Below are 20,044 nucleotides of genomic sequence, written 5' to 3'. Positions count from 1 at the left end.
TCAAAAACTAGCTAAACTAACTTGTACTACGCAAATAACTACACGACAATTAAAATTGAATAATTGAACTAATTCTAGCTAAGTACACAATAAATTATAAGAATAAATTAAATCAAGGATCAAACACACCTAAAATTAAACAACGCCACTAACATAACTAATGAAAAGATAAATTCCTACCTCAAACTAAATAAATAAATATTCACAAGGAAAGATAAACTTTATATAATTCCATAAACCTTTCCCAAGTATCAATGACTTCCCTAACATGCAATTAAAACCTACTCCCATGGAATCATGCATATTAAAGACAATAAACTCAATACCCCAAACTTCCTAAAAATTTGTTCTTCCTACTCAAGTGGACAGGGGCGGATCCAGAAATTTACAGATGGGAGTCCAAAAAAATTTATAATTTGCTTTATAATTCTCCCATATGCTCATTTTAAGGAGTTAAAGATGAAAGTTAAGTAGTTAAAATATTATAAATGCTATAATAAAATAAGTGGAAGATTTCAGAACTTTAATTTTTGGGTTTCATAATAATAAAAATCAACACCTAATCCAAATTACAGGGTTAACTTGGCGCGATTTCAAATAAAATGGGAAAAAAAAGAGTGTGTACGACAAGTTTTTATACTTTGAAGGAGATTTTTTTATTACAATTGTCGTTGAAAAAATTGCACAAAAGGACACTAACAAAAAAATAGGAATATCATTTCAATGTATGGGGCATTACGCTATTATATAATTAGGCCGCTTAAAAGATCAAAAAACATGCAACTATAAGTATATAAAAATAGAGTATAAAATATATTACATATATATACTATGCCAATTACAAAATTATTTTGAAGAAAAAAGTAACACTACTAATATTTTGTATTTTTTAAAAAGCAAAATCATGAATCATATAAAAAAAATTAATAAATGAATAAAGAAAAATGATGAAGAAAAAACGACACGCAAAAGGGTGGAAAAAAAAGATGAAGAATTTAGAGGATCAGTAGAAAGACAAGACAAGTAAAAGGCAAAAAGTGAAAAAAATAAAAAAATACACTTGACAACCTCTCCTACTAGGATTCGAACCTAGGTAACCTTGAAAGTATAATAGTCAATGAACCACTAAGCTACAAGTACATTTCACTGTCTAAATTCCAAGTTAATAAATAATATACTGTATTAAATATTTAAGTGCAATTAATTACCTCAATATTAATTTAACATTTTTTTTTTCAAATAATTGGGTCCCTTTGAACCCCTCCAAAGACATATAGGTCCGCCCCTGCCAGTGGAGAATTTCATGTCCTTAATAGAAGTATTTAAATACGTCAAAACTCAACTCCCGTTGTGATGAAGACAATGGAGTGATAGTAATGCTACAAAAGGTCTTGCGCGCACTAGGTGTACAATAAATTTATTGTACACCAAGATAACTTTTACCCTTTTTTTTGTAACTTTAACCTAGTTTTGATTAACTTTATATTAGTAAAAAAAACGTTGATAGATAAACATTTTAAAGAGTTAAATGATTAATTTTATACATTATTAGTGATTTTGAAGAAATAAGTTTTATTAAAATGAAAAAATTTATTACTAAAAAATGGATAACTTTTACATATATAAGTTTAACTTTTAAACATTTTGAGTTAACTTTTACTATGGTGTACAATATTTATTGTACAACCCTTATAAATAAGAATTTGTGGTAACGCTAATTATCCCTAATCTAGTTGTTATAACACATTTTTAATAAAGCCCTTAGTAATGGTATATGACTTCTCTAAACGTCAAATAAACAAAGATCAAAGCCCAACCAAAAATAGTAGGCCCAAATCCACAATGGTCCAAAAATGAGAGTCGAGGATAACCGAAAAAGGATGATGAGGCCCAGAAACGCAGAGCCAAGCGTCCTTAATTCGGAACCGCATTCCCAATTCGGAAGGAGCAGTAGATGACATGGCAATAACTGCCCTTAATTCGGAACCGCATTCCCACAACGTCAAGATTATCGTTGTTGTTATAGACATGCGTATTTTTGTAATTGATTGTAATGTACATATCATGTCTTGATAAATTGATGAAATATGAGTACGACCGTCTCCGGAAATTTAGAGCCTGTTTTTTTTTTTTTCTTTTTGTTCCGATGTTGAAACAATGAGATGCGGATGGATGAAGACCCTATTTGTTGGTGTGGAAGATCTAGCTTATTTGAGTAAGTTGTGTCCGAATTTACCTACACAATTAACAATGTAACTGGAAATCTGGAATCGGGGGTGTTTCGAGGAAAGCCCCTCTGACGCCTAAGTAAGAACAATGTTTGGATTCTAGAGAGTGTTCTCTAGAGAGTAGTATTAAGGCAAAAAATAGACGTACTTTGAGGTGTGAGCCTAAGCAGCCTATTTATAGTGTTTGTGTATTAAATGCCACATAGGTCATTTATTACTTGTTGGGCCTTGGGCCTTATTGATGGTTGAATAGCCTTTGGAGGGGTAAATGACTTGATATGTTGTTGTTAGAGGCCATTGGGCCTTTGGACTGTTGGCCCAATTGCACTACAAAAAATTGTTATATTAACGACGGGAAATCCCATCGCTAAATGCCAATAATAGTTGATTAACGACGGGATTTTCCGTCGTGAACCCGTCATAAAAGGGGATCGTCGTTAATGGAAAATCTCGTCGTTAACCCGTCTTAAAAGACATTTGCGACGGTTGTTCCCGTCTTTGTTGGGTTGTCATCCCCGTCGCAAAAGCTATTTTACGACGGGAATTTTACCCGTCGTTATTAGGTTGTCATAAAAGATATAAATTTTTGTAGTGTTGGTTTCCAATTGGGAGCCCAATAACATGTCCCCCAGACCCGGTCCATTTAGAATTAAATGGGTGGGTTTCCATGTATCAAAAGTCCAAAAGTTCCCTCTTTTTTTTTCGAAAAGCGGCGTTTTGAATGCATGCCTTAATAACAGATGTCGAAAATCCCTTCGGATGCACTTTGATCGTGTGGAGTGGAGTGAAAGTGGAAGTTGGGCGGTTTTCAAAGTTGTGGCCTATAAATATTAGACCCAACTTTCCATTTAAAACTTTACTCATCTCAATTTCTCAAAGTTCCACAGAATTCCTGCGGTTTCTTCTTGCGAATTTCTTCAGATCTTTGCAAATTCAAGGGGAATTTACTCCGGGACCTTGTTCCGTCTGACTTGTCGGCAATTTTCGCTTCGGGAAAGGTAATTTGTTTCCAGTTTTTCTTAGTTTTTCGCATTACCCTGCTCTTCGGTATTCTAGATTTAGGGTTTTCACCATGGTTGTGGGTAGATGGAAGAAGAAGTCTGGTGTTGTATCTTCTTCAAGTGAAGGAGGGGAAAACAGGGTCTCTTTGGAGAGGCCGAGAGAAGCTTCTCCCGAGGATGATGCTAGGGAGCGCTCGGGAGAGGAAGTTCGTGCTGAATCGAGCCGGGGGGCTGGCATCACTGGTCGCTTTCTCGTGAAGGAAATAATGCCCTTGGTCCAAGTATGCATTCAATGTTAAGTGTAACAAATGCGGTTTAATTATACAAGTAAATAATTCAGTGAGATCAAGTGAACTGTATGCCTAGCTAGAGGCCGCTTCAGTTCAAGTGGAATTAATAATATTAATCCACAGCTTACTCTTGACTGAACCCGTAGGGTCACACAAATAGTACGTGAACGGATCAAGTATTTAAGTGAATTAAATACTCCATTTATGGATATTCGGAATCGACGGATCTCGGTTCCAGTGGGAGCTGAAATCGTCAAAAGGAAAATTATGAATACTCCGGAAACGATGATATTGCCGGAAACGGAAATATGGATCGTATCGGAAATATAAATATTATCCAAGTCGTAGATGTTGCCAGAAACGGAAACATGGTACGTATCGGAAAATATTATCGGAAATGGAATTATTGCCGGAATCAGAAATATTGCCGGAAACGGAAATATTGTCGGAATCGGAAATATTATCGGAATTGAAAATAAATTCCGGAATCGGAAATATTAAATATTTGTTCGAAACGGAAATTAATCCCGGAATCGAAAACCTGTTCAAAGCCCTAACCGTTTTAACCCGAACCGTTTACAACCCGAACTGTTTCAACCCGGAACGTTTACAACCCGAATGGTTTCAACCAGGACCCTTTACCACTCAAACCGTTTACAACCCGTTTAATTCAAACCGTTTAAACTAATTATGATCATCAATTCATCAGTTATTAGCTTATTAGATAATAAAATACATAATGTTATATTCCTTAATTCTTGACAATGTTATAAAGGTATAAAACTCATGAATTTGTATTGTTTTATGAGTATTGCACTCTTTTATTGACTTGTATTCAACTGACTAATCGTCTGATCGATCATTAAACTAAATTGATCTAATTCAATACCTTATAAGCTTATAACCTAAGAATTAATCCGACATTGTTTGTAATTTGTATCTGAATTGATCTGACTAAACATGAACCCGACCCGATATGAACCCGAGCAAATTACAATCCGGCTAAAACCGTTAACAAACAGAACCGAATTAACCCGACCCGATATGAACCCGACCCGATTATAACCCGAACCGATATGAACCTGAACCGATATGAACCCGACTTAACCCGTTTATGACCCGACCAAATATGACCCGACCTGATATGAATCCGACTCGATATGTACCCCATCTGATATGAACTCGGCCCGATATGAACCCGTACCACATAACCCGAACCGAACCGTTAAATTTTCAACTTGACCCGAACCGAACCGATAGCAAAATGAACCGGTTTCAACCCGAACCGATGAACCCGAATTGAAACCGAACCGATGACCCGATTTGACACCCCTACCCGTGATCCTAAGTCTTACGGAGTATCACTTATGTACACCAATTTATTCACATTTAATAATTCTTTTATTAATAATTTGTTTGAATAAATAAATATTTTGTACTCCCTCCGTATTTAAACAGGAGATACACTTATCATTTCTGACCGTATTTAAATCGAAGACACATTTACCATATTTAGTAACTTTTCAACGCCACCATATAATTAAATATTATATCTAATTGACCCTATGACACACTACTATATTAAAAAAATTAATTTCATAAACCCCCACCCCAAACCCCTCCAATATATTTATCCCAACCCCATTTGCTTTATTTTATTTCATTCAATTATTCTTCTTTAATACCCGTGTCCGACCAAGTGTGTCTCCTATTTAACTACGGAGGGAGTACTATGTAACACACTATTCCATTTGTATGTTGTTTCAAAAAACTCAACTCAAACATTTTATACACCTCTTTGGAATATGACATGATTTTACAGCATGTACATTGCTTGACTCTTCAAACTAAAATAGGTCCTAGATGACTCTTCTCTAACTCTCTACCACTATCTATCTAAAAGACACACTCAAGAATTCATAACAAAAACACTCAACCTTTGTTGGTTCCTCAATTAAGCTCCACAAACTCATTTTTACCATTTGGTGGTCTACAATTAATTATCTTTTAACTAAAGTTACTATCCACTTTTCAAAAGCACTCATCAATTTTCAACAAGAATCCAAAACACTATTGGACAAGAGCTACCTTGAAATAGCTTTCGAGTAAATAGATCTGCAGGTCCCTAAACTTTGCCAAAAGGAGCAGTTAGGTCCCTCAAGTTTCAAAAGGAGCATTTAGGTCCCTGCGTTTGGATGGAATCCGCTGCTTTTTGTTTTCCGTCACTAACGTCCGTTAAAATGCATTTAAATTAAAAGGAAACTAAATAAAAGGCACTAAACGACAAAAAAACAGTTACATTTACCATTTACCAATAATTAAATAAAGGGAAATTCATTTCAGTTAGCTTTTTACAAAAATATAGCCGTTGAGGCTCTCAAAAAACAGAGTATTTAACATTCCATGGCAAATAAAACACTTAAAAATTTTGTAGAACGTGAATTATGAATTTTGTTACAATTTACAATTAGACGTTGCACTTAGCGATATGTCCAGTATTTCATGCTCCTGAATCTAATTTATTTATCAAGTTTCGATGTGTGTTCAAGCCCGTCTAATTAATTAAATAAATGAACATAAACGAGCTTGTTCACGAGCTTGTAACATGAACGAGCATGTTTGTGTTCAGATCATAAACGAGCTTGTAACTGATTTGTTTAATGAGCCTCATTTTGTGTTCTATCTCGTCTCAAAGCTAAGCTCGCTCATCAGAGTATTATTTAACGAAATTCAATTAATGGTCATACTCGTTAGATAAGAGGACGTAAAAGAGCTTCGTCCGAGTAAGGTAATGAACCTTAATACGGAGTATGTGTTCAAACTAGGCACATATACGGAGTATGTATCCACTGTTCTGGAAATTTAAACATTTGTATTAGATACAAGTTGCATTTCAGACGCACTATATTTAATTTGGTCTTCCTTGGTCTACTAACTACTCCTAAGTATTTAATGAGGAGCATTGAGATGTGAGAAACAGCTTATCTTCCATTGGTCTTCCTTGACTATATAAACGCAAGGGGGTTGGCTTAAAGCATTACAACAAGACTATATTTAATTTGGTCTTCCTTGGTCTACTAACTACTCCTAAGTATTTAATGAGAAGCATTGAGATGTGAGAAACAGCTTATCTTCCATTGGTCTTCCTTGACTATATAAACACAAGGGGGTTGGCTTAAAGCATTACAACAATATTCATCTCTTATATCTTGGTTTGTATTCAATACTCCATATATATTTCTTCTTCTACTCAACAACCCAGTTTTTTTTCCTTTCAATTCATCACAACACAATGAATATCTTCTTAACCATAGAAGATTTCGTATACAAATATCACCCCCCATATCAGAAAATAAAAATTAGTCATAAAAAAAACACGACCGTAGTTTCTCTGTCTAAGTAGCCTTCCAATGTCATGCTTCCATGACCCCTTGTTGAGTCATTCTCAAAGGGGTTGTGAATGTTGGAGAATCCTGAAAAACAGATCATCGAATGGTGAGGAAATCATTTTTCGATGAAGTGAAGCTTGGGTTCGACAAAGGCGTGTTGTGAAGGGATCCACCTCGTGGGGCCTCACCTCGAGAGTTCTAGATCATGGCCATCAAACCAAGGCTTCAAGCAGTACATGAAACGAATGGATGGCATGTGAACAGAAGGTACGCGAGGCAGTTGGTCTGTATCCCAGCATGTCTGTATCCCGGGCCGAACAAACGTGAGTCGGATCAAATTGTGCATAAATGGTATCCGTTACTCGGTTGGTCTTATGTTATGGTTCAAGTGTATTACCCTTTTGAGGATTGGGTTGGCAACGGGTATTTACTAGCCTTGTACAGTGGGGAAGGACCATTGTCATGTAACTAGATTATCCTTTATTAATATATGTTGTGATTTTGTGTTTAATAAGTTAAGTGTAAGAACTATTTGTAATCAGTTTTGATGAAATGTGTATGGTGAAAAAGCAAATGAAAAGGCTAAGGAACTTGAAAAAGCTAAGTCAAAATCAAAAGAAGCTATTTTAAATCATTTATACACATGTAAATTGATTTCCCTTTATTTAAAATCAGTTTTATTATTATTTAATTGAACTTAACGGAAAATGTAACGGTGTTAATAAAAATAGCTTATTCCATCCATTTTGAGGGACCTAAATGCTCCTTTTGAAACTTGAGGGACTTAACTGCTCCTTTTGGCAAAGTTAAGGGACCTCCAGACCTATTTACTCAATAGCTTTCCATAAAGAGCTAATTAAAATACCCTAAAAAACTACTAAAGACCCCTAATACTGACCAAAAGATAGTTCTTGTTAGAGAACTATTTGGAGAGCCACGCTAAAATCCTCAACATATACATACTCTTATTCAAATTCAAATTTTAGAAAATGACGTGGCACATTCATTTCAAGAGCTTTTCATTCACGCCATCCTTTATTTTCAACTCTATAAATCGGACTGAATTATTTCTACACACTCACTCACTCACTCACTCACTCATTCACTCACTCATTCACTCACTCATTACCTCCCTCTCTCCCTCACTCAACTGAGTACATTTTCTCTCTCCTAAAAAATAAAAATGGGTTATTTTATGATTAAGAATAAGAAAATTGCAGTATTTTATTACAGTTTGGCAATTTTGATGATGGTGGAAGTGGTTAGGTCATCAAAATTCGATGAACTGTTTGAACCCTCTTGGGCTTTTGACCATTTCATCCATGAAGGAGAACTTCTCAAGCTAAGACTTGACAATTCTTCTGGTATATATATACTATTATACTGCACTAGCACTAACCTTGTTTTTGGTCAGTTTGAAACCCCAGCTTGACCTTAGTCAGGTTGAACGAAAGTAGTTACCACAATGCCACTCTCTAATAGATACGATACTGGTAGTAATTTAAACTAGTAAGTTATTCGGGATTACGGCGGTCACTAATTGTTGGGTATATCTTTGGTTAATTAACAGGAGCTGGGTTTCAATCAAAGAGCAAATACATGTACGGGAAGGTGACCGTTCAAATCAAGCTGGTTGAGGGTGATTCTGCTGGCACTGTTACTGCCTTCTATGTAAGTAATTTATTAAGATTACTATGGACTACTTCTCTTATTTTATTTAATTTAATTTTACCACTGAAATAACAGAAATTTATGTCAAGGAATTAATTATTTCTGAGGGAAACGTACAGTTGAGAATTCAAACTAATTTAATTTTAAAAATGATGGGGCCAAAGTTAGGAATTGACGAATTGTACTCCTAGCTAGCCTGTCAGTCCATGTCCATTATAAATTTATAATTATAAGCACGTGAATTATGTATTAGGTAAATAATTTAATTTTGTGATTCCTCCACCAATTGGCAATTGCAGATGTCCTCTGAAGGTCCAACTCATAACGAGTTTGATTTCGAGTTTCTTGGAAACACGACAGGCGAACCATACGTAGTTCAGACCAATGTTTTTGTAAATGGTCAGGGCAACAGAGAACAAAGGCTCAACCTTTGGTTTGATCCTACTAAAGACTTTCACAAATATTCTTTACACTGGACTCCTCGCCAAGTTGTGTAAGTTTTCTCTCTACACTCTATTCTCGACTCCTACTTCAAATATTATCAGAACATAACAAGTTTAACAACTCTCGTGATATTTTTGTCAACATTTACTTTTGTACATCAGCAATTGTCAACATCTGCTTTATTATTTGTTGTCTGTAACAATTTAACAACTTGGTACGCTATCAGAAAAATATTATCTACTTTTTCCACTATTATTTTTTTACTCAATAACGTATTCCATATCTAAACCAATTACCATGTACTCCATTATACAACTAAATCCGAGCAGAGGTAATGAAGATGCCATCCGTTAGATTAGTTACTGTGCACAAGTATTTCCCATAACGGCAACTTTTGTGTAAGACCGCCTTATCGGAAAAATCACTTTCATTGCTTAACTAATTGGTTTCGTTGCTTAACTAATCAGTTTCTGTGTGTAACTAATTAGTTTCTTCGTTTAACTAATTTATTCCAGTGATTAACTAATTAGTTTCAGTGTTTAACTAATTGATTCAATTGCTTAACTTATACGGAGTATGACATCAAGATCGGTCTTTTGTGTAAGGCCGCCTTATATAAAAGTTTGTATTCCCATAATTATAGGCTTGTTTTCTTATCTGAACATAAAATACTTACCATATTATCCTACTACAAAAAAAAATAGTGAAAACCTCCGTATGTATTATATACTGCTTCCCCATGTACTTTATTCCATTTTACGGAAGTACTATATTCTACTTTTCTTAATACAAATAAATCATCAATGTATTATATTTCAATTTCCAACACTATATTTCACTTTTTTTTAAAATTCATGTTTTAGTCAAACAAGACTATTATTTTTGGACGATAGTATATCGAAACGTAACCTAGCTTGAGCTTCGATTCTTAAGGTAATACAACATATTTTGAGTATCAACTAATCGATTAACATGGTTGTTACTTGTGCTATCGATTGTGCTCTAGAATATATGGGAGTTCACTTCTCTCCATATAAAAGTTATAACATTTGTGTAAAATATAAAAGTTATAACATTTGTGTCAAATTAGTTACATAAAAGCAAGGTAAATCTTGAAAATAAAATAAATTAATTGTACACTTGATGTGCGCAAGACCTTTTGATGGAGCTTTTGTGAGCTTTTGTTAGAATACAACGTGTAAGACTTTTTGATGAAGTTTTTGTTAGAATATGGAGTACAAGTTTCCATTGTATTAAAGTATTCATCACAATTTTAATAATTAAGCTTGATTATCGAGTTGATGGAGTACAATGTACTCCGTACATAGATTATGCTCATGTGATAAATGAAGTAAAATTTTAGTAATTATGTGAGCTTATAATTAAAGTAATTTCTTTATGTTATGTCATTAGTATGTTGGACAACTTTAATTTTAGCATCTATCATACCTCTTTATGTGAGTCACTGATGTCAAAAACATCATTCTATTCCCAATCTACTACTACTACTAGTACTACTTGGCTGTGAGGATGTGATAAGGTTTGGCCTACCATGTACGAAATCGTCGGAATGCAATGAATTGTGTTACCCTTATGGTCCCCTTAAATGATTGATGTGTAACTATTTCTTATTTTACCCATTTTACAATCACTGGCCAGTAGCCAACAGCAGTACAGTGGTAGTACCAATAGTATCGTCCATTAGGACCGCTTTATTTTATTTATTGTGATTACTGATTCATACTCTATCCGAATCTAAATGTTTTTTTCCATTTAGAATCTTAATACTATTTATAATGGAAGAGAATCTTATGAATCATGTTCGATATATAAGAAAAAACATAGTCAAGTAGGGTCTTGTTTGATTCGTCTCAATGAGTACTTTAACGATATGAAAAAAATTATTATTTTTAATAACACGTAACTAGATATATTAACGATGTAAAATGTGTATTGGCATGTGTGCCAAACAGAAAAGGGAAAACATTTAGATTCGGAGGGAGTAATTGATTATTGAATTAATGATTTAGAGCATGGGGTAATAGTGTTTTTAAGTGATGGAAATTGAATCAATTAACTAGTTCCTTCACCTAATGTTTGATATGAAATGTGTGGTAACACAATCCCTTTCGTAAGGGTAAACATCACAACCATTGTAACAAAATGGTTACCCTCTTCAATCCTCAATTGGTTACAAGTGATTCATTTTCTAAGATATACCAAACAACTAATAATGGTAATAGTTGACACTATCCTTTTCCCTTCTTATTTATTTCCTTTCCATTTTATTTCCTAAGTTTATACCAAACATGCTCTTAAAGGATACGTCCAAATTTTGTTGATTGAAATGTAATAAAAAGTACGTGTTTGTTTTTTGATATATCAGGTTCATGGTGGACGAGACGCCCATACGTGAGCACACAAATTTGGAGCATAGAGGCATTCCCTATCCTAAGGACCAAGCAATGGGAGTATACAGCTCAATATGGAATGCAGATGATTGGGCTACACAAGGTGGGAGGGTTAAGACTGACTGGACTCATGCTCCTTTTATTGCTTCTTATCAAGGCTTTGAGATTGATTCCTGTGAGTGCCCCGTCCCAACTTCCCTGTCCGAAAACATCAGGAGGTGTAGCAGTGGTGGTCAGAGGAAATACTGGTGGGACGAGCCTACCATGTCCCAGCTTAGCATCCACCAGAACCACCAGCTCAGGTGGGTTCGGGCTAATCACTTGATTTATGATTACTGTACTGACACTGCCCGCTTCCCTACTACCCCTGCTGAATGTGTTCACCATCGCCACCACTTCAGCCACACCTAGTGGTTGTCGATGACTAGATGATGATTTGGGTCTGCTAGATCATAAGGACTTGATCAATCACTTTCTGTAAAAAAGAAGGCCAAGTAAAACAAGAAACATAAAAACATCAAAATGCCTTCATTGTTTAATAATCATGTATAAAATGGTTTTTATTTGCTTTAATTTAACTTGCTATTTGTTAGAATCACCTTCTAGGGTGGTGTAGGGGGTGTTTTGTAAATTTTCCCGCACGTGGTTTATTTCCCCTACGGGTTTTGAGATTTTGAATTTCGAAGGAGTCGCCACCAAACAATATTTAAGGGTCCGGTTTGAAAAGACCAAAGTTGACTCTTGTGGATAAGGCATTGAATCTTATAAATCGAATGGGTGAGATTCGGGCACGGGAACGAATGGCTTATTTGGCAAGCTTTAAAAGTACATTCGAATACAAGACAATGTTTGTTTTCGAGAAATCCTAATCATGCCACTAAGTCGGTTGGATCATGCATTTTAGAACATCGAAATTGCTATTTGTATGTGATCACTTTGCTTTAAAGTGAATTGAAAGAACCTAAGGCCGGTTTGTCCAAAAATTATCTTTATTAAGGGTGATGTAAGCTTTTTGTATGTTGTTGAATTTAGCATGTGAGGTGATGAAAGCAATAAACATGTAAAGCATCATCACAAGAAATGAAGGAATTATTTAAATGCGTACAAAACCACATCACCTTAAAAAAGGTGAGTAAAGAGTGCGGAATTGAAATTGCAAAAATAAAGGTGCGATATTGAAAGTGCGTTATTGAAATTGCGATATTGAAAGTGCGATATTGAAATGATAACATATGTTCAATATCGCACTTTCAATTCCGCACTTTCAATATCGCAATTTCAATATCGCAATTTCAATACCACAATTTCAATATCGCACTCTTTACTCGTCTTTTCAAGGCGATGTGGTTTTGTACGCATTTCAATAATTCCTTTTATTTATGATGATGCTTTACATGTTTATTCGCTTTCATCACCTAACATGCTAAATAAAACAATATACAAAATGTTAAATCACGCTTAACAAAGATAATTTTTGGACAAATCGGCCTTAGGTTCCCTTAATTAACTTTAAAGCAAAGTGACCACGTACAAGTAGCAATTTCAATGTTCTAAAATGCATGATTCAACCAACCTAGTGTCATGATTAGGATTTCAGGAAAACGATCATTGTCTTGTATTCGAACGTATTTTTTAAGCTTGCCAAAATAAGCGGTTTGTTCCCGTACCCGAATCTCACACATTCGGTTTCAAGATTCAATGCCTTGTCCAAAAGAGTCAACTTTGGTCCTTACAAACCGGTCCCTTAAAATGTTTGGTGGCGACTCCGTCGAAGTTCAATATTTTAAAGCCGTAGGGGTATTTTGCGCACATTCTTATACCTTGAACTTTGATTTTTCTATGTTAAAATCCAACTATGTCATTTATGTGAACCTAGGATTTGGCTCCCCTTTTGGGGTGGGATTGAAAAGATCAAGTCAAACCTAATAGATCACATACTTGATAAGTTGGTCAAGTTAGAGACTTTGATGAGTCTTAAACGAGACTCATCAAGCTCTCCTAACTTGCATACAAAATTCAATGTGCAAATTATACGAAATAAGAAAAATACCACTACAAGAGCAAATGCAATTCAAGAAAGTCAATATATACCATACAAAAAAAAACCCTACAATATCATACGACATTGGATCGTCAAGTAAGAAACGATAAATAAATTGTCGAAGGATAATTTAATGGCAACACGAAAGCAACCCACGAGCCGAGCGCACGAAGCGCAAGGCCCATGGGCGCAACGCGCAAGCAAGCAACGCTGGCCCATGGCCTTGCTGCTTGGCCTAGCTTAGGTTTTCGTGTTAGTTTTATTATAACTTTCGTAGTTTTTATAGTTTTTATAGCATTTTTATGTTTTCTTTCCATCTTGTGCATTATAGGTGAATCTTGTGGAAAATGATGGAAAACCAAGTAAATTGGAGCAAAAACAGAGTTGTGCGACCGAACATAAGTCATGTGCGCCCGAACAGTGATGAAGTGGTGGAGTCAAGGAAGATGCAGATTTGTGCGACCGAACGGCTCTTTGTGTTCGATCGCACAAGTACCCCTTGTGCGGTCGTGCTCTATACGACGATCGCAAAAATTGGAATTTTGAGGCAGAATGTCCCCAATTTTGGTGTTCGATCCCACAACATTTCACTCGCCCGCACAAAAGATTTGTGCGCCCACACAAAATGGATGTGCGACCACACTGAAGATTTTCGGAAATTTGGCTAAGTCAGGTCTGTTCGATCGCACAGATATTTTGTGCTGTCAAACATGACGAAGGAAATCAGTCTTCGCTCCGTTTTCTCGCACAAAAATTATGTGTGTTCGCATAAGTTTTTCCCATTCGATCGCACAGAGGGTCTGTGCGACCGAACGTCGACGCGGGCTGTGTTAATTTGAATTTTAGCTTCTATTTGGGGAAACATATAAATAGTTTTTTCGATTATTTTCAACAACAATTCATTTTAGAATTTCCAAATTAGTTTTCAGAATATTAGAGAGATAATTCTTAGTTTTTCAAGTTTTGGATTAGGAGAGAGAAACTACCATTGGAGGAAGCTTCAACTTGTAATTCTCTTTCAACTCTTTGATTTTTATTGCAATTTCAATTCAATCTTTTATGCTTGCTATTCTTCTTGATTTTCTTGATTGTTCAATTACTTGATGATAGTTTTTTGTTGATTCTAATTTTCCATTGATTCTCAATTGAATTCTTAGTTTCTTGATTCCTTGCATTCAATCCTTCAATTCAAATGTCTACTTGCTTTGAATTCTTGATTTCCTTAGTTAAACCCATGAGTAGTTAGTAGTTTCTAGTTAGGGATAGGGGTGAACCTAGGGCTAAATTGGGGGAAATTGAAGGATGATTGTTGATTATTGATGTGATTAAATTTGATTAATTTGATGATAGGATTTTCATGACTAATAAATTAGTAGCTGCAAATGCTAGTTTAATTAGAATTGATTGAAGTGTGTCATCTTGATTTGGCAAGAGATTGTGAGTCTCTATGATGCATGTGAAAAGTAGGTCTCAATTGCAAGTCGTCTAGTCCTAGGATCATGCAAGAGCTTTTCTTAGATGAGATGATTTAGCGCGCTCTATCCGAGAGGCGAGCTCTTCAATAGTAGCTTTTCCCCTATATGTCAAGTCATTGCATCGTAATTGTGTGATTAGCCTTTGTCCTTCCCCGATTACCCTAGTCTATCCCCAATTCCCTAACGCTTTCCTTTATTTGCAAAAACTTGTTTGATAGCTTAGAATTGTAGTCGATAATTCAAAACCAAACTCCGTCCTAAACTAGCTTAACAATTGAACTCACTTCACTTTGTTTCCTTGGGACGATCCCTATGCTTGCCGCTATAGCCAATATAGCCGGTTAGTTAGGTGTTTACAAATTTTGTTTGATAAAGGTGTATTCATTCAATGACGGAAAATACCTCTATCAAAATGACGGAAAATACCTCTATCAAAACATGGGCATATACTTTTAGTGCTTTCTTTCCTTAGTTTCTTTGATTTTAGTTTGTTTTATTTTCTTTTTGCTTCCTTTTAGTTTCCTTATTTTCATTTCTTTTCTTTTCTTCCTTTTTCTTTGTTTTCCTTTCCTTTTGACAAGGCAACTTTTTTCTAGCTTTTTAGGCATTATTCTTGATTTGGGCATAATAAAAATGGAACTTGTAGGTTAGAATGCATTTATTCCTAATTGGTAGATGTGTGCACGGTTTTCAATGTCTTGGTTCGAGTCTAGGATTTAGGTGTTAAGAAAGTCAGTTAGAACTTTGGGTAGCATGAGTCTTGAACCATTGGTTTGTGGTAAGACAGTGTCGATCTCTCTAGTGACTTGAAATCGGAGAGGGTAGTATTTGCTCCCATTTGTGAGGATCATGTTCATTTTAGCCCAAACACATGTATACATATATTGAGTGGCATGGATCCTTGGCATTGACTTTCTCATATCCCGAATTTGACTTTTTCCTTCCCGAGACCGCGACCGAACTACTTTAGGGGACGATAGAGGCATTTCTTTCGGTGACTATTTTTCTTTTTAGTTTAGGACTTTATTTTCTATTTTTCTCATATATTTTTGTTTGCATTTTTGCCCCCTTGCTAGCCATTTGAGCCTTACCCCTTCATTTCTTATAAGCTCATTACAAGCATATTAGTCTTTGTTTTATTTTCACCCTTAGAAGTGATAGTGAAGCTTTGAGTTATTGTGCTTGATTTTTTGAATGATTATGCAATGATGAGGAATGATTGTTATTGGTTAGAATGGCAAAGTTTGGGAAATATGTTATATATAGTGAATGAATAAGAAAAAGCAAAAAGAGAAAGGAAAGTTTTGAAAAAGCCAAAAATAGAGAAAAGCAAGGCAATGAGAAAAGTTTCAATTGAAACACAAAAAAAGGAGAAAATCAAATCAAGAAAAGTTCAAAAAGAGTTTTAGTTTAGTTTTGTTGTTGAATAAGCTTGGGGGTACCCCAAATAAGTGGTATGCGTTTGTTTTGGTTCGATTTGCTTAAGTAAGTTCATTTCACACTTCACTTTAGGATTGAGCACTAGTTTCCAAATTTGTTCCACAACCTTACCCCTAGCCTATACGATTCACCCTAAAAGTCCTCTTGACCCTTTTGAGTTGAGTCATTGTCGGTGGAGGGGGGATTTAGTCAAATTTATGGAATGGGATTGTCATGCTAAGATGTCGAGTAACCTTCTCTCCTCCCTTGCAATTCTTGTCTTCCGGCGCCTTCGCGGCGTCACGAGAAGCTATCCTTAAGGGTGGATGGGATCTAGAGATTTGACGCGGTATGCTCGGTTGAAGGGGAATAGATAAGTTCACACCCTTAGTTCTCTTTGCTTCACACTTGAATCCTTCATTCGACTTAGGACATTGGTTAGCGTGCATTCGCTTATTGGTTAGTAATATTAGCATTCTTCCGTGCTTGTTCCATAATAAAAGCCCTTTTCTTGGATTTTGTAGTTTAATTTTACTTTCTTTTCTATTCTTTTTCTTTTCTTTTCTTTTTTCTTTTCTTTCCTTTTTCTTGGTTTGTTTTCCTTTTTGGTCTTGCCTTGATTGTGTTTTTGGAAGAGTTATGGGTGGTTCTCTTTGGAAACCCTTGCGAGATCCCGCTCGCCCTCATGAGCGATTGTGGGGTTTAAAGAGCTTGTTGCATGCGCTTAAATGCAACCGTGATTCCTACGAAAGTGAGTTAGGTTGTATATTCTTGTAGTTCTCGTTTTTATAGTTTTTAGAATCTGAATAATTGCTCATTCTTCCCTATTTCGTGCTTAGTTTGCTAGAGACTAGGAAACGCCTAGCTTGGGGGAGTTTGATGAGCGACATTTATGTCGCTCCTAGCTTAGGTTTTCGTGTTAGTTTTATTATAACTTTCGTAGTTTTATAGTTTTTTATAGCATTTTTATGTTTTCTTTCCATCTTGTGCATTATAGGTGAATCTTGTGGAAAATGATGGAAAACCAAGTAGATTGGAGCAAAAACAGAGTTGTGCGACCGAACATAAGTCATGTGCGCCCGAACAGTGATGAAGAGGTGGACTCAAGGAAGATGCAGATTTGTGCGACCGAACGGCTCTTTGTGTTCGATCGCACAAGTACCCCTTGTTCCGTCTTGCTCTGTACCACGATCGCACAAATTGGAATTTTGAGGCAGAATGTCCCCAATTTTGGTGTTCGATCGCACAACATTTCACTCGCCCGCACAAAAGATTTGTGCGCCCACACAAAATGGATGTGCGATCACACTGAAGATTTTGGGAAATTTGGCTAAGTCAGGTGTGTTCGATCGCACAGATATTTTGTGCGGTCGAACATGACAAAGGAAATCAGTGTTCGCTCCGTTTGCTCGCACAAAAATTATGTGTGTTCGCATGAGTTTTTCCCGTTCGATCGCACAGAGGGTCTGTGCAACCGAACGTCGACGCGGACTGTGTTAATTTGAATTTTAGCTTCTATTTGGGGAAACATATAAATAGTTTTTTCGATTATTTTTCAACAACAATTCATTTTAGAGTTTCCAAATTAGTTTTCAGAATATTAGAGAGAGAATTCTTAGTTTTTCAAGTTTTGGATTAGGAGAGAGAAACTACCATTGGAGGAAGCTTCAACTTGTAATTCTCTTTCAACTCTTTGATTTTTATTGCAATTTCAATTCAATCTTTTATGCTTGCTATTCTTCTTGATTTTCTTGATTGTTCAATTACTTGATGATAGTTTTTTGTTGATTCTAATTTTCCATTGATTCTCAATTGAATTCTTAGTTTCTTGATTCCTTGCATTCAATCCTTCAATTCAAACGTTTACTTGCTTTGAATTCTTGATTTCTTTAATTAAACCCATGAGTAGTGAGTAGTTTCTAGTTAGGGATAGGGGTGAACCTAGGGCTAAATTGGGGGAAATTGAAGGATGATTGTTGATTATTGATGTGATTAAATTTGATTTGATGATAGGATTTCCATGACTAATGAATTAGTAGTTGCAAATATTAGTTTAATTCGAATTGATTGGAGTGTGTCATCTTGATTTGGCAAGAGATTGTGAGTCTCTATGATGCATGTGAAAAGTAGGTCTCAATTGCAAGTCGTCTAGTCCTAGGATCATGCGAGAGTTTTTTTAGATTAGATGATTTAGCACGCTCTATCCGAGAGGTGGCGAGCTCGTCAATAGTAGCTTTTCCCCTATATGTCAAGTCATTGCATCGTAATTGTGTGATTAGCCTTTGTCCTTCCCCGATTACCCTAGTCTATCCCCAATTCCCTAACACTTTCCTTTATTTGCAAAAACTTGTTTGATAGCTTAGAATTGTAGTCGATAATTCAAAACCAAACTCCGTCCTAAACTAGCTTAACAATTGAACTCACTTCACTCCGTTTCCTTGGGACGATCCCTATGCTTGCCGCTATAGCCAATATAGGCGGTTAGTTAGGTGTTTACAATTTTTTTTTGATAAAGGTGTATTCATTCAACGACGGAAAATACCTCTATCAAGCAGCAGCAGCTGCGCTGTGGCCCGCGGCCCAGTAGCGCGCTGGCTGCGTGCCCGCATTCCTCGTGGGCCATCTGGCCGGTCGAAGCCCTTAGGTTTGCCCGGTTAGCTTTGTTGCTTATTAGGTTATTTTAACAACCTATGTACATTGTTTTTTCAACTAACTAATTCAGATTATTCACAACTCTAAGAAAAGAGAAAAACCCTAATTTCTTTTTTGTCTTCATTGTTGAATATTTCCCAAAAGCTTTAAACCTTGATCAAGATCTAAGCTATCAACAATCAAAGTGGGTCTGCAATAATGTCGGTGAACCAAGTAGAGGAATTACGATTAGAGTTCTTTTTCGTGTTCGTTGACATAAGTGGAAAATACGCTACAAACGTATTTATTTTCTTAATTTGTGCTTTATACATGTTTCATAGCTTTGGGGTTATTCCGCTATCATGTTATGTATTTAATTGTAAATCCCTACATAAACCAGCTTCAATACAGAATAGAAAACATCAAAGTATAAACATAATCCAAATAATCCGATTGCGTTTCAAGTCGAAGAAATTAATAAAATATTAATACACCCCAAAGACAAACAGTCTAATAATTATACTCCGTACAACTCTAATAAATTACTATAATCTATATACAAGTAGCGTAGTTGATTCTCAGGAGTAAACCAACCATCTGCATGGTCAGTAATATTAAAAATTGTTCCACTGTCTATCAATCTCCATAACATTATTCTTGATTCCGTGAGATATACTAAAATCGATAACATATGTTTCACTACAACAGTTCCATTTCGCATATTTCATAGACAATGTATTCATTATACTAATGATATCGCGTGCTTTAAAAATGATAACATATGTTCAATATCTCAGGTTATCAAGATGTACTATGGTTTTTAACAATTGTAATCTTCCCTGAATATCCTATCAAATGTCAATTAACATCACTATTTCTGCAAATTCACCACATGCACACTCAATTAAAAACAATGTCCACCAAATACATTCCAATACCAAAATTAAACCCGGATAAATCCAAAAGGTTCCAAATAAATTATACAATCTAAAGCTAATCACACTCAATTAATCCAAATTAGTGGAATTAAAATAATTTCATAAG

The 20,044-nt window shown here is 35.6% G+C and overlaps 1 protein-coding gene across 1 annotated transcript; it reads left to right on the top strand.

Moving 5' to 3' along the window:
• The first annotated feature begins 7,988 nt into the window (after positions 1–7,988).
• LOC110786926 (xyloglucan endotransglucosylase protein 6) lies at positions 7,989–12,007 on the top strand. The gene is made up of 4 exons (XM_021991509.2): positions 7,989–8,272; positions 8,479–8,579; positions 8,879–9,072; positions 11,410–12,007. Exons 1-4 carry the CDS (start codon positions 8,092–8,094, stop codon positions 11,843–11,845), a joined length of 912 nt encoding a protein of 303 aa, XP_021847201.1. The 5' UTR covers positions 7,989–8,091; the 3' UTR covers positions 11,846–12,007.
• The last annotated feature ends 8,037 nt before the right edge of the window (positions 12,008–20,044 follow it).

This window comes from Spinacia oleracea, chromosome 4, assembly GCF_020520425.1.
Source record: "Spinacia oleracea cultivar Varoflay chromosome 4, BTI_SOV_V1, whole genome shotgun sequence".
NCBI classification, from domain to species: Eukaryota; Viridiplantae; Streptophyta; class Magnoliopsida; order Caryophyllales; family Amaranthaceae; genus Spinacia; species Spinacia oleracea.
Note: the sequence above shows the minus strand (reverse complement) of the source record. Positions and strands in the feature narration are given on the sequence as shown.